The sequence below is a fragment of the Geospiza fortis genome, unplaced genomic scaffold, assembly GCF_000277835.1.
Source record: "Geospiza fortis unplaced genomic scaffold, GeoFor_1.0 scaffold98, whole genome shotgun sequence".
NCBI classification, from domain to species: Eukaryota; Metazoa; Chordata; class Aves; order Passeriformes; family Thraupidae; genus Geospiza; species Geospiza fortis.
The window spans coordinates 4,699,182-4,714,157 of record NW_005054306.1 but is presented as its reverse complement, the minus strand read 5'-3'; the positions used below and the strand labels follow the sequence as shown (position 1 = coordinate 4,714,157).

Here is a 14,976-nt window from a genome sequence, read left to right as displayed (position 1 = left end):
GGAAAGAGAAATGTCTAAAGCCTGCAGACAGAGAGGAAAGAGGCCAGCTTAGGTCAAAGCATAATGCATGGGGAAATGCTGCACTGTGGAGGAGTGCACTGTGGCAGTTAATCAGAGTACCACAAACAAGTTGAGAATATCTGCTTGTAAGTAAGAGTATATAAAGTAAGTAGCTTTTTTGGGGTTTTTTTGGGTTTTTTTTTGGTTTTTTTTTGCTTTAATCTTCTTTGGCTTCTTTGGCCTTGTTGTTGTTAGAGTAAACCCTTCCTGTCTTGACCAGAAAGAGCAGCTAGCCCTTGTGTCCAAGATTTCAGAGAAGGAGACAAGATACAGTCAACAGGAGGAACCGTTCAACTAAGAGCAGCCTCACAAAGGAACTGCTGTTGATTTGGGGACTCTCCAATAAAGTCTCAGAGGCTGTAAGGACACAAGTGGCATTATGAAGAATTAACAAATTAAGAAGTACTTTTCTGAAGATTTGGAGAAGATTTACAAGGAGAAGAGCAAAAGGAAAAAAATATGAGGAAATCTGAGTTTGGGATATGTCTTCACTTTAAGAAAAGGATTTATCTTATCAGGATCATTGTTAGTTAGGGCCACCTATTCTCTTCTGTGTGACATGATGTGTTGCTTTTACCTGTAAAATCTGTCAAGAACTCATATAAACTACAAGCTATGCTAAAATGCCACCTCTTTCTCCATCAAAGTATCTACTGATACTGATATTTATACTGATACTAAACACTGTCATTATCTACAGGCGAAACATACTCGTCCTATTCCTCCTAATCAAATTCCCTTCAGACTCATACAAACCTACAAGCATATTTGATAAAACTACAGACAATTCCATTCTAAAAATAGGTTTTTTTAAAAAACTCTCACATTTTGGTTTGTTCTACCAAAGGTGTCATTTTACTGGCTATAACAGACTGAATTGATTTGTCTTGGCTAATTTTATCTTGTATGAACTTATATGAGAGACCATCTGGAAATATTAGGTTCTGGATGTGCAAGCCAAAATGTCAGAGCAAAACACTGGGTCAAGAAACTGAATGATTGGAATATTACAGTGGTTCCCTTGCCACTGCAAGATGGCATGGGGATTGTAACAGGAAATGAAAGAGATTCAACTGTTTATCCTCAAAAGTCAGGAAGCATGGCTCCCATCCCTGCAAATACCACCTTCATCTCACCAGCCTCACCTCTTCTAGTTCACTTTTTAACATCTGAGTGTCTTTGCTATTTATGCAACACTACATACGGTGGTGGTTTCTTTTCTCATGCACCCTTCTACAACTGAAGTTAGGCTAGCACCTCTTACTCACTTCTAAGCAATTTGCTAGAAAAGCTGTATCAGAAGTGTACAGAATATTAGAATTCATAAGGAATTAAGTAGATATTATCATTCATTTTAGCATAGCACATTTATAGTTCAGGCCATTTAACATTAATAATGATATAGCAAGAGTGCCAGGAGGTTCAGATAAAACTGTTAAAAATTACCAGAAGTACTAAAAGACTTTCATATTGAAAAACTATGAAAATGTTATTATTATTTATTGGTTACCTCTGGGGAGAGGATGCTGGATTGGGAAAACACTACTCTAAATCTGACTGATTTCTAGCAACCAGTGTAGGTTGGGTTTTTCAAGTTATCCAGTATTACATATGTTGTGGTTCATTCCTAATCTTGCAAGGTCTATACAGTTCCCAAGGAAAAGGCTTTTAGAGAGAGAGAGAGGCATCTCTTTCCCTGTTACACTCTGGAGATGGAAACCTTCCGACATGTTTCTTGGTAAATAAGATTTTCTTTAATACTGTAGTACTAAGGAATTTAGTAGTACATTTCCATTAGATTAGCAAGATTTTGGCATGCTTAATTGAAGATTTACAGCAGAGAAATTGGGCAGTGACAAGCATCATGGCACAGAAATACTATGAGGTTGGTTGTAAGCAACATGGAATAAGCCAGATCCCAGCGTTGCCAGTAGCTAATTACATGAGGGATGAGAACTGTTGGCTTTAAAATGCCTTCATGTGGGAAAATAATTAGCTGATGCCCTTAAATAGTATGGCAAAGAAACAAAGAACATGCTTACATCTCTCTGCAGGGGTACAATTTAAAGTCTGACAGTATGACATCCTTGAACTCTACAGCATAAATTCAACCTTCTACCTGCCAACTGAGACTTCTCCTAGTATGGCATAATCCAAAACACATTAAATAAGTTTTAAAAAGTGATGTTTTGTTTGCATAACTGCAATTTTATTAGTATCTCTCTCTGGCACAAATTGCAACCAAGAAATTCTTGCTTGATACCCCTTGATTGCCACAGGTTGCTGACTGTAGATAATTCATTTGATGATACAAAGATATGCTGCCAACATCTTCTAACCTTTAGAAAGGTACTTTGAACACTGGTTCCAAAATATTTTGGATGGCAAACATCAGTCAGCTGTCAACATTTCCATTGGACCACCACGCAACATTCTCAAATGTTCAGCTGGTAACATTTGGCACTAGAGCTCAACAGGCTGCTTGCAGATGTCCCACTGGGAACTGACAAACCACCAGTGGCCCACTCACAAAAGCTTGAGATTGGTTAATTTGGAATACTTTATTTGTAATAAGCCTTCCTCTGGATCCTTCCTATTGTCTTTCACCAGTTCTACTGTCTATCACAGCCAATCAAAACCAAATGTTAATGAGGGAAAGAACTCGTAAAAAGAAGAGAGGATGATACGGTGAAAACAGAAGGAGAAACTCCTGTTTCTGCAGCCTGCCATATTGAGGAAGTGCTGTTCCAAATCTCAGGCTGATTACACAACACAGCCACATCATCTCAGCCAGAGATTAAGAAACTGGAAGTCTATCACAGCATAAATTTCTATTTAAAGGTTTATATTTCATAAGCACTCTATGCATTTTTTTTCATTTTTTACACAAATCTGTACTTCTTTTAAAAGGAATACAGTCTTTTAAAATATTTTAAATTAAATGCAAAAAGCTGCTTTTTTAAGCAGTTGGTTTTTAGCAAGCTATTCCACTGTATAGTGATATTTAGGGGAATATGTAATATTTTCTGCTCAAAAGCCTTTGGTCATACTTTTTCTTGTATGGGACTAATATATTTGGGGAGACAGATCTTGTGAGCTGTGTTCTATTTTTTGTATTTCTTTAGAATAAATTATTCACTACTTAATAATTCCACCATTTGAAGTTATCTGTATCTCTTTTGTTATATAGAATCACAACACGAAATTTTTCAAATTTTTAATGCCTTAGGCCAGTCTGGGATTTCACAAAGATATTGAGCAGACAGCTTCAGCCTTTTGGATTTTAATCCTGAGAATAATTACAGCATTTCCTCTCTCAAACTGCTGTAAATTAACATGGTGAACTCTTCTACAGGGATATGAATATCTTTGTTCTGATTTTACATAAAGAAATACAATGTATAACATTTTTTTTTCACTTGGTAACTTTTGCCCATTTCAAGAATATATTTTCTCTTTTTTCTAAATATGTTTCAGGCATTTTGCATTATTATTACCCTACTAGACAAGACACCTTCATCATACTCTGAAGTTCATTTGGTTACTTGCTACATATGTGCAAAAGACACCAGGCTTTACTTCAAGAACTTGTAATCTTAGCATCCTTAATGGCATTTCTGATGGTATTTCTTGCTCTGGTGAAGCAGATGAATACAGATGCAGATGATGAGGAGTGTCCCTCAATGTAATGTGCAGGGTGCAGATGGTCAGTTGTCTGCACTGAGCAAGGCCCAGGATGCTGCTTCCTCCTGACCAGGTGGCCTCTAGAAAACACCCTCAACAGTGCCACCCAAGTAAATTCCCACACATAAGCTCTTGATTCATTCTTCCTCCACTCCTTGGCTACATTCATTTGATTTGCTCTCTCACATAAACAGCAACTCCGCCACCTCACCTTGCAGGCCTCTCTTTCATTAAATACATGTTCAGCCATGATAGCCCCCCAGTCATGCAAGCTATTCTCTAACTGCACCAAAGCCATGGCCCTGTGAGCGTCACAGACCTCTAATTCCTCGTGTTTACTCCCCATGCTGCATGCCTTGGTGCACAGGCATTTCAGAGGGGTAATGGAGCATGCCGGTTTCCCAGGAGGAATACACACACTTCAGGTGGTTGGCCTTCTGGTTCTCAGCTTGAGGGGCAGCTGAGGAACATTTGCCCCTGCTGTGGCTGGCCTGCTTATTCCCACCTAGATGCGACACTGTGACCACTGCCACTTTGCGCATCATCCCCCAGGTCTTTCAGTTTAAAACCTGTCTTATCAAGCTGGCCAGCCTGCTGCCAAATGCCTGGGAGCAGACATAGAAGACTGGTTGGTGGTAGGTTTTTCAAAAAACAAAAAACATCCAAAAAATTTTCTCACACATTTTATGGCAATTTGCTGCACAATTCACTGGGTAGTTAAAAATCTCCACTGCTACCATGAGAATTGTGATTCTATCATTTACTCTCAAGATGTTTTGTTCTCTTTCTTAGCCCTGCTTTAATGTTATCTTCACACTTCAAGGCTGTCCCTGTGGCAGAAGGCCTAATAGGATGCTCATGGAGTCCTTGCCTGAAGACTCCCTGGTCTTCTGTTTCCTGCTTCAGACCTATTACAGGCCATTTCCAGGACTGCTGTTACCAGAAAGAATTAGAAAAGCCCTGACAGCCATGACATCTCACCCTCAGGCTCTGGGAGGACTGTGTGCTTGCCACCAGGCCAGGTTCAGCTAAAAGAGAGATGCTTCTATTCCTCTCAGGATAGAATAACCCTCAGCTAACCATTTTTATCTTTTATTTCCTCCTCCTAACCTTGGTCCTGAACCTCATACCCTCATGTCAATGTCACACAGCATCTTCTTTTCTGCTGGGGGAATACTTTGCCCCACAAGCTTGAGTGGCCTTGCCTGCTCAGCTGTGCCATTTCTGAATCAGGCAGAGTTTCTGCACAGTGAACCTCCTTATCTCCCTCTGTACAGCATTTATGGGTCCAAAACTGTGCCTGCAGGTGTATGGAAGTTAACAGATCACCAAAAGTCTTCATTTTAGCCTTAAATCTCTACTGGCTGCTTCTTTGGTTGATAATATCTTCAACCAGAAAGGAAAGGATGAAGGGAGGGAAAAAGAAGGAATCCACTCTCAAAATGAAGCCTGGTAAGCCAATTTCTGCAAAGATTTAAGAAAGAAGCCTGACTGGCCAATGGTGCTACCACTCCCTGCATTCAGGACCACTGATGGACAAGGTGCTGACCTCTTGGCTGGAGCAGTGCACATTAGTATAATTATACCCTGACTTCATCCCAAAACCTAGCAAGGATTACTGTCTTGTCTTTTTGAGATCATAGTCACAAAATGAAGTGAGCTGTGGGCAACATATTCAGCTCACTTCCACATACACACTGCAAGCCTTGTTACCAGGGCCTCACAAAGCATCTCTTGAAAAAGGAATACAAGATGGTCTTTGTAAATAAAAGTTCATGAGTCTGAGGAATGAAGTCATTTTCCAAAATCGCAGTGAATGATATTCTTTTTCACGAGCCAGCGAGAAGCTGAGAACTGGGCTTGAGGGAAAGGAACTGAATGAAGCATGTTAGAGAAACCACTTAGCCCTATTAGCCCATGGCACAGCCAGGCTGTCTCCCTCCTCCTCTTCCTCCTCCTCCTCCTCCCGCCCACAGCCTCTCCTCCCCCATAACATAAGGAATGGCTAGTCTAGCGGGTTTTTATTTAATAAATTTGGCACCTTTCTGCCTTCCGTTGAATAAACTGGAGATGTTAAAAAATAAACAGTCAGGAGAGTCAGTGATTTGTTTGGAGCAGTCAGATGGAGTTGTGGGGGGTTGGCGTGGAGAGGGAGGAAAGGGTGACCTCACTTTCTGAACAGTAAAGTTTGAGTGGGAGGGTCTCCACACGAAAGGTAAAAGAGGGAATGATGTGAACATGTGAAGGAAGCCAGAGCACTGAACAGAGCGTCAGTCTGTATCCTGACAGGGGGAGATAAGGTGGCTGGAGAGCTAGCGGTGCTTTCCTGGAATACAATCTCTGTTTGACACTCTCTGCTTAAGCACTGCCCATCTGTATGTTATTGTGCTGGAGCCTCTGGGGAAAAAGGGGAGCCACAGGCACGGAGAGAGAACGAGAGAGGCAGCAAAAGCGTTTTTTCCCCCTTCTTTTCCTTTTTTTTTTTTTCCTTTTTTTTTTTTTTTTTTTATTTTTTTCCCCTCTTTTAAATTGGGATCCGGTTAGACTGCCTTGAAGTGCCACATCTGGAAACTGAATGCTGAAAGAAAGTTAAAATAACTGAGGCACCACTAAGCCAAGGGGGGCTGATTGCAGAAGAGGGTAAACAATTACTGAGACGCTAGAAGACCACTGCTGGATGTAAGGGGAGGAAATGGCTTTGATCTCCGCCTGGCCCCTCATTTCTCCTGTATTTTTCTTTTTGAGATGCTTCTCCTCCAGCACAGCCTCAAGTGAGGGAAGCGTTTTTCAGTTTGACATTGAAGGTAGCTCAGCGGTCAGCACGCAAGAAGCCACTGTTATCAGAGGGCAGCAGCAGGCAGTAGCTACTGGAAGTTGGGTGCCTTTTGCTGAGGTACAGTAATTCCCTTCTCTCTCTCCGTGTCTGCAATTTTCTGTTTTCACCTGTCTGTGTCAAAGCTCCCATCTGGTAAATGTTAGCTTAATCATTTGAGCCTTAAAGCGATACAGGAGGGTTTGGGGTGAGGGGGGAGGTGGTCTGAGACGCTGCATTTCGGGACTGGAGCGATACAGCTCAGACTTCAAAATGTACACATGCCCTGCCTGCTGTGAGCAGACAGCTGCTGTACTTTGCAGTGGAGCTGGCTTAGCATGTCTCTGACTTTCCTGCCAACATAACTAAACAGGCCTGTCCAAACAGAGCTATTTTACAAGAGTTAATTGTCACAACACTTTTCTGCTTGCCTTGTAATTCCTGCAATTGTAATTCACTGAAATTTCCCAAAAGAGTCTGTCTTTTCATGGCAAACTCTGTCCTGTAGAAGTTTCTGCTTTTGCCTCTGAATGCCATTCACCTCCAAAATATGAAGTTTGTTTTCACAGTGAAAGCAGGAGATGATAAATCAAATGCATCTAGGAAACTGCCTGCAGAGAACACACCTGCAGAGATTTCAACTTCCAAAAATTTTGTGGTTGGGATTAGTGACAAATGAAATTAGAGAGATCTGAGAAGCAATTTGACAACGGAAAATTTTCCCTTGTTATTTTGGGATTGATTTATACTCTTTATTTTAGCAACACTGCATGGGGAATGGGCTACTCAAAAATACATCTTGAGGAAATAATAAATTACACGGAGGGGTGGGGTAAGGTTGGAAGTGGAACAGTGGACACAACACAGTAATAACTCATGCATGGTAGATGCAGAGTAGGAGGCTAATTGAGTTCCATAAGGTCATGGGAAGGGAAAGAGTAGCTCTTCTAGCATAACTTCCAAAAATGAGGTGAGATTAGCACAGCTGTGTCACTGTGACAATATCGAAATCACAATCTCCAATATCACACGGCTGATTTTCCACCTATCCTCCACTTGCCAGAATTAACAGCCATGGAAATAAGTGCATAAAACCTTCAGACAGCCAGGGTTGCTGCTGCAGGGCAGGGCAGAGCTCATTCCCCTGCTCCAAGCAGCTGGACAGCCTCAGGAAACGCCTGCCCACCCTGCCAGAGTCCTCATGAAACATGACCTGTGTGAGAAAACTGAAGGTTAAACCCTGCTTTGCTCAGCATAAGGACTCTCAGGAGCCATCCCAGTTTTTGGACAGACTTCATGGTGTGGGATGTACAGATTTTCTCCTCTGGCCTTGGATCGGCCGCGAGAAACTGCATTGCCACCTGTTGCTTGCAACATGGAAAGTCCCTCAATGAAATGCCTGGCTTAAGAGCTGGATGGGTTTTGTAGCTGCTTTTCATGGGATAATGAGCATAAGTGATTGTTAGTCTTTCTTGTTATGACAGTATAATATGGTTTTCCCAAAGACACAGTTCACATTTTTTCATGTACATCTCTCAGATTTTATCTTGGGAAAGCACTGTGAGATATATTGGACACTTGCTGGGGAATGACATTTTCATTTCCTTCAACCATTTTAATCCTTTCTAAATTTTTGCTCAGGCCAACATAATAGACTCAATAACTGGTGTTTCCTCTGGTAGTTTACTTCAGCCTATGCAATGGCAGCACTTAGACTCTGGATGCCATGTTACCACTGGATGACTGTGCCTGGTATCATCACGCCAAGGCCCTTGGCTGCAGAACACTTTTGTTTCATGAGGAAGAAGCAGGGACTTCAGGACCCCTTGCTACCTGTATATTTCAGGCCTCATCTCCATGGCAATTTCCAAGGACATCAGGCCCAGCAGGATGCTTTTTTTGGGATAGGACAGATGGCTCTCTAACAGTGAGAACCCACTTACTCATTGATCCATGTGTGTGGCTGGTAACAGGATTTGAGGGACAGGCTTTAAGCCTGGATGTTGATGTAGGGGCCAGAGAATGGTGGTTTGGTAGTCTCTCATCCAAGGAAGGAACATTACTTTTGGTCCTCAAAGAGCTTCTCCCTCCCACAGCTCACATCCTCTTCCTCAGACTCAGCAACAGGGTTATCCCAGCAGGTTTGAATTTGAATTAGCCTCTTTTGGAGCATGAGTGCTTAACCCACAGCTCACAGTGAACCGCAGAGTAAACTCCCTTACACAGCGCGGTTTGATTCAGCTCCTTCGTCTAAATATTGACTCAGGCCTACAGCTCCCCCGAGCAGACAGAGGCTGTTAGTCATGTCAGATAGTGCCAAATTATACAAAGGGGGCAGTTTCATAGGGCAGAGTTACAAAGCCACAGATGGGTCTTCACTGTGGTCTGTGGTGACAGTCAGCTGCAACATGGAACGCGCCAGTGGGCGTTTCCAAGATGTAACTGGTGGGAAGCTCTTAAATCCCGGTAAGAGTTTGATATTATGAACCTATAGCAGAACAGGAGCTCTCAATTAATGCAAATACGTATTAGTGAATGTTTCTCAGCTTTCCAATCCTCTTCCTTTACCATGTGTGGCAACCTTAAACTGGGAGGAACTGGGAAAAGTGGTTTAAAAAATCAGAATTAAAGTTAATGAGGAGCTTTGCCTTTTTTGTTTTTTTCACCTGGGATTAGGATGAAAACCTGTTAAGAGAAGAGAACTAACTACATTCTTAATCCTGATGTGGTGTATCCATGCACAGAGAATACCATGGGTCTGAGTTGGACTTCAGGCAACATCAGCTACCTTGGTGCCCTCATTCTTAATCATTATGTGATACAGAACATTAAATTAGGCACATAATTTTTTTCTAGATGTTTCAATCAGAATCGTGGACTGTCTTCAGGTACAAATCCAAATTCCCCATACAGTAGTGGAGACAGCAGAATTTTTAAGCCTCTAATTCCTAGCAGTGTTCCCTGGAAATTGTCTTCCTCTTTAAAAACTTTGTTGGATTCTGGCTTCAGGACAGCTTTATGAAGCAGCTAAAGTAGATGTTTAAGTTAGCCAGACTAGATTCCACACGATGAAATATTCCGTTCCCTACATAAGGAGCACAGTTAGTGACCACAGTGAAATAAGATATCTGCCTCCTATTTAAAAAAAAACAAACAAACAAACAAAAATTGCTTACAAATTGATTAAAATTATCCAGAAAAGTATCATGACAAGGATTACAGTGTTAGGAATTTGAAGATAGCTGAGAGATTCTGCAATCCAATTTGCCAACTTAGAGGGAGGTTAAGAAAAAAAAATTTGAACTTACTGTGTAAGTACATACACAAGAAAAAAAATAGGCTTGTTGGTCTAATAAATTAAGGTATTGGTATATGCAACAATTGGAAACTGAAGATGACTATGTTGAAACTGCAAGTTAAAAATTTTATTTTCAGAAGCGATTAAGCACTAGAGATTTTATTTAGTTGTGTTGATTTGTCCATGAAGAGGCAGATCAATATGAAAAGCACTCAAGTACTCAGAGTACTTGTGTGCTATTTAGGAAAATTAAGTTCCTTGGCTCATAAAGATAATAAGGGGAGGTGGGGAGATAGAGAGAAAAAGAGTGTGTGCAGAGCTGATCCAGCTCATCAGTGCAACCCCACAGCAGCTGGTGGCGTGAAGTCAGAGATTGGTTTTTCCAAACAACGATAGGTTGAAATATTTTATAAGGAAGATTTGTGAGAGATAGAAGCAAAGGACTTAAAACAGGCAGATAACAAATGAAAGCAGATAAGCAAGTGGCAAACATCAGAGCTGTTTGTTTTAGTGTTCCACTCACTAGCTTGGACACTGCAGAAGGAAAGGGAATGGTGAGACACTTCCAGGTTTGGTGAGGCACAGCAGTAAAATTGAAAACCAGAAGTTGTGAGAACAGTTATGTCCCACTGTCAAACACATGCCTCTAAACTAGGAGGCAGGTCATACATTACCATTTGGCTCTGAAGCCTGCTACTGTCAACATTTGTGTTTTTAAATTCCACTGATATAATGGTTTTATATAGGTGTGGATTTTGTTCCCCATCAGGAAGAAAGTTCCTTACAGAGTCTAAGGTGAGAGTAAAACATGGTACAAGACTTGAAATACTCAAGAGTATCACAAATGGTTCTCTGTGATCCACACTTTCTTGTCACTCTTCTTAATGTAAAATGAATGTAAGGTGACATCCAGTAAAATATTAATTTCATTCTGTCGTAAATGACTACAAGAGGCCAGAGACTAGTATAGGAGATGAGTGTGGGAAGGACTAGGAAAAGAAAGGGAAGACAGACATTCTGTGGAGACATCTGCCAAGCCAAAAAAAAAGAAATTCTCAGATGTCCTCCATGGAAAGAAGTGAAGTAAATAGTGGGAAAGGAAGTAAATTAAAGCAGGAAGACAAAGGAGAGGAAAAAATTAGAACAAGAATGAGATAATCAAGAGTCTTAAGAGTAAAGGAAAAAAAGAAGTTGGGACAGGGCAGGAAGCCAATTCCCAGACTGAAGGAAGGCATGATATTGTTGGACAGATGGAAGAGGAAAACTGTTTCTAGCATCAGTGTTTTTGGCTCAGGGGAAAGGCAGAGAGGCAAAAGTCCTTTAAAGGAAACAATTATCATGGTCAAGTCAAAATTAGCCATTTTTTATAAGAGAAAGTAAGAGGCAGAAGTTATCTGATGGAGCTTGTGTGTTAAAAGGACATGTTTGACAGTCATTTTTCCCACCTGACTTTTACCAGCAGCTGCTGATAAAACACAAGAAGCATTATTTGAGATGCTTGCCTTCTGGTTCTCTAAAGTGATAAGCAATGATTAGCATGGGACTAGTGACAAACTCACCACTCTAAAATGGCTCACATTAAATATATAAACTGACAGCAACCATAAGTCCCAGCGACTTGTTAACAAAAACTCAAAATATCTCCAAATCATCTTCACTCCTTTTCCCCAAAATGGGTGAAACAGAAAATCTTGCAAACTGTTGAGAGAAACACAATTTGATCCTTACTTGTAGAATTAATCTGTTCAAAACAAGCTAGTACTACAAGAAGCAGCAGAAGACCTAATCCTGAGGTGTGAGCCAAAAAAGGTTTTAGCTTGACAGGAACCTTTATATTCTTTAAAGCTAATGTGAACTGTATATACTTTTAAAAAGCAGATCTTTAGATTAATTCACTTCAGACCCTCGAGGTTATGTTAGGTTAACTCCTATAATGGGAAATTTGGATTTCTAGCTGTGGTTTTTTCTGATACGACAAGGTTATGTTCTGAGAAACATCTATTAGTGGGGAGGAAGTTTTACTGCAGATGTTTGTGATTCCAACTTAAGTTTCTCATCAAAACTTTAATGAAAATCATCTGCTTGGAGTAGTGCCACCAGCCTCCAAACCTTTTGAATCATAGGAGGCTGAAGCAAATGGAAGCACAAGACAGAGCAGATGCTCTCTTGGAAGTTTTCTCCATTTCAAGAAGATGTGTATAACACCCACCAGAAAACAAAATTCAAACTCCACTGCAGTGTATTCCCACAAAGCTTTGGGCAAGTACCAGCAAAGTGCCCTAAAGCTTATTCTGGGCTGTGAAAACCAATAAAAGGCATTTTATGCCCACTCTTATTCACAACATGGGAAGCAAGGAAGGAATTAAAAGTCCAGTTTTTCCAGGGGGCATGAGAAGAAATGAAAGAATTGCTTTCTGAAGGAAAACTTGGCCTGATTTAAACTGATAACAATTAGAGCTTCTAGTGTTCAAGAGCTGTGTAAAAGAGGTCTAGTTTCTGAGTAACATATAAGCAGCTGCTGATCATTTACAACTTTCTTCTGGACTTCGATTTCAAACACCAAAATATAGACCCTTCAGGTTTTATATTTTAATTGGTACTCTTGAATGTTTGGATCTCATCCCAGTCCATTTTCACACATCACCATGAGCTGGGGATGTTTGGGTTATGCATCCTAATGCAAGATTCAACAACTGATGAATAGCATTATACACAAAGCTGTTAGAGCTCCAAAGTTTTTGAAATCTAATTCTTTGTCATTAAAATCTCAAAGAGATTTTCCTAACTGTCAGTCAGGATAAATAAAGTGTGTATTTGATAATGAAAACAGATTTACTAAAATACAGCAAATATTATCTGGCTTTGTAGTTCCTTTTTAGCTGTATTTTGCAATTCTTTATATAGCTATTTCCTTGAAATAAATACTTCATGAATACTAGAACTCCTTTTTTTTTTGCTTTTGTGAGAAACTGACAAGAAGCAGTGCTAAAACCCACAGGATTCAAGAGTCAAAGAATAAGAGAGGACTCTGAAAAATATTTTTAAATTACTATTCCAACATTACAAGACTGTAAGAACAACTATGATGTTAATGTTTAGGTCATGACATATGGAAGACAGGGAGTATGAGAAGAACTGGCACACCTTAATTTTGAAACATAAGTTAATAATTACAAGAAAAAAATACTCTAACTGTATGGACAGCTTTCAATATGTTCTGTAAAAACAGACTTTTTAACTAAAACTGCAATACTCAGAACCACTGATTGACTCTGCCTACCCAACAAAATGAATAAAAATTAATTCGTTTAATCTTTGACCATTGCTGCCAGTGTAACTACAGGAAAAGTAGGTACATAGAACCAGCACCTAAACCAGATAGTTTCTGAGCTCTATTACCTGTTACCACCCTAAAATGCATCTTTTACTCTTTTATTAAAGACCTTCCAAGTGGCAAGAGATTAGCAGACCTTTCTGCCAAGGCTAATGCAAGGCCAGTATGTCCTAGGGTTTCCTTCTGTGGTTTTCCATCTCTGAGCCTGGATGCTAGCCCATGGAGAGCCACAGAGAGCCTGCCATTCATGACTCCCTTATGCTGGGCTCCCCACTCCTGGCTCCAGGGACCCTTCCTTGAAAGCACTTTCTGAAAGGAAGCATTTATCCAGATCCAGTATGCAAAAAAAGAAAATAATAAAACCAAAATCTGGCAGCACAAAATATAACATAACCCTCCCTACCCTGACTATTAGAATCTTTCATGGCCCAGAAAGGCTAACACAGCCTGGCCCACTGAGGGTTGGCAAGGTCTCCAGAGCATCAGTACCTGGCACAGACACATTCAGGAAGATGTGGGCTGGTATTGGAGGTGTAGACATGGTGTAAGGTCAGGGAATTTGCATACCCTGCTCAGCCTTTTGCAGGTTTGTGGTTTGCTGTGGCTCTCTTCTTCCAGTCAATGGCAAGGATAGTCTGCAGAGGCTCAACAGGGTATCTAAGGCACCAGCTAATTCAGGGTGTTTGGTGATAGATTTCTGTGAGGGATGAGAAAAAAAATTGGTTAATTGGTTTTCTCTTGATGCATTGATTCTTTCCTCTCTTTAAGCCAACAGAAAATTTATTTATTCATTATCAGACTATGTCTATGATGAAACAAGCCCAGAGGCATTGAGAGGTAGAAGCAGGTTACCCCTTCTCCCCAGCCCTGGCTTTTCCTGTCTCCTTTCAGAGCACAGCCTCTGCCCAGCTTCATCCTGAATGTATGGCATGCAGTACAAAACTAACCATGCTGAGCTGTCTTACTCTCTTCCCACACATTTGCAAATTGCTAAAACAATCCAGGGGGAAAGCCTTATTTCTGAGAACTGCCCAGAAACACAGGATCTTCCCATCAGCCATCCTCAGCAGCTGTCTGTCTTGTCCATAGCTGGCTACCCTTGGGAGGCAGAGAAGGAAGAAAGCTCTTTCTCTTCATCTTTCAAGATTGTCACATTGGCTTGAGTTTCTTTCTAACAGGCTTTTAATTGATGCTATGGCTATTGGTCAAGCAGATCACTGTTCCTCTCTACCGTGATTCTAGCATTTCAAAGAGATGCAAAATCAAACCAGGAAATAGTAGAAATCTGGAAGGGGGAAAATTGAAGCTTGAAGCTTGAGATTTACCCTCTCAGAATTAACAGTGTCCCACAAGCACATTAGTACTTGCTTTAAAGCCCACTTTTCTTTTTCATCCCTTGAACATTTTTGTCTCTATCTGTAAATCTCTCAGGGAGTACTGTGGTTTGTCAGCTGATTATGTCTTATCTGAGAGACTCAATGACTCAGAACGTACATTTCATGTAAGTGGGGACTGGGTGGAGGGTGGTTAATGAGGAAACAACATAGGTTTATCCCTTTTCCTGTAAATTGAATAAACTTGGCAATTTTTTGAAAAAGGAAAATCAACGAGCTACCCTTTCAAGGCAGATATTCTATTTCCAACAGCAAGCATCTTGTAAGAGTAAGTTTTTCGCTCAGTGGCAATACTAATAAGTAAATTAGAGACTGGTATTAATATCTGATTCTTAGCCAGCTTCCAGACAGCTAAAACACTTTAGCCCTCCTCCTTTTGAGAGAGTGCCTTTTA

General features: G+C 40.7%; 1 protein-coding gene across 1 annotated transcript in view; it reads left to right on the top strand.

Moving 5' to 3' along the window:
- Positions 1–6,044: 6,044 nt before the first annotated feature.
- The window catches only part of LAMA4 (laminin subunit alpha 4), a 98,778-nt gene continuing 89,846 nt past the window's right edge, over positions 6,045–14,976 (top strand). The window contains 1 exon segment of the mRNA XM_031066639.1: positions 6,045–6,637. Within this exon segment, the coding sequence (XP_030922499.1) occupies positions 6,437–6,637 (201 nt within the window). The 5' untranslated portion in view covers positions 6,045–6,436.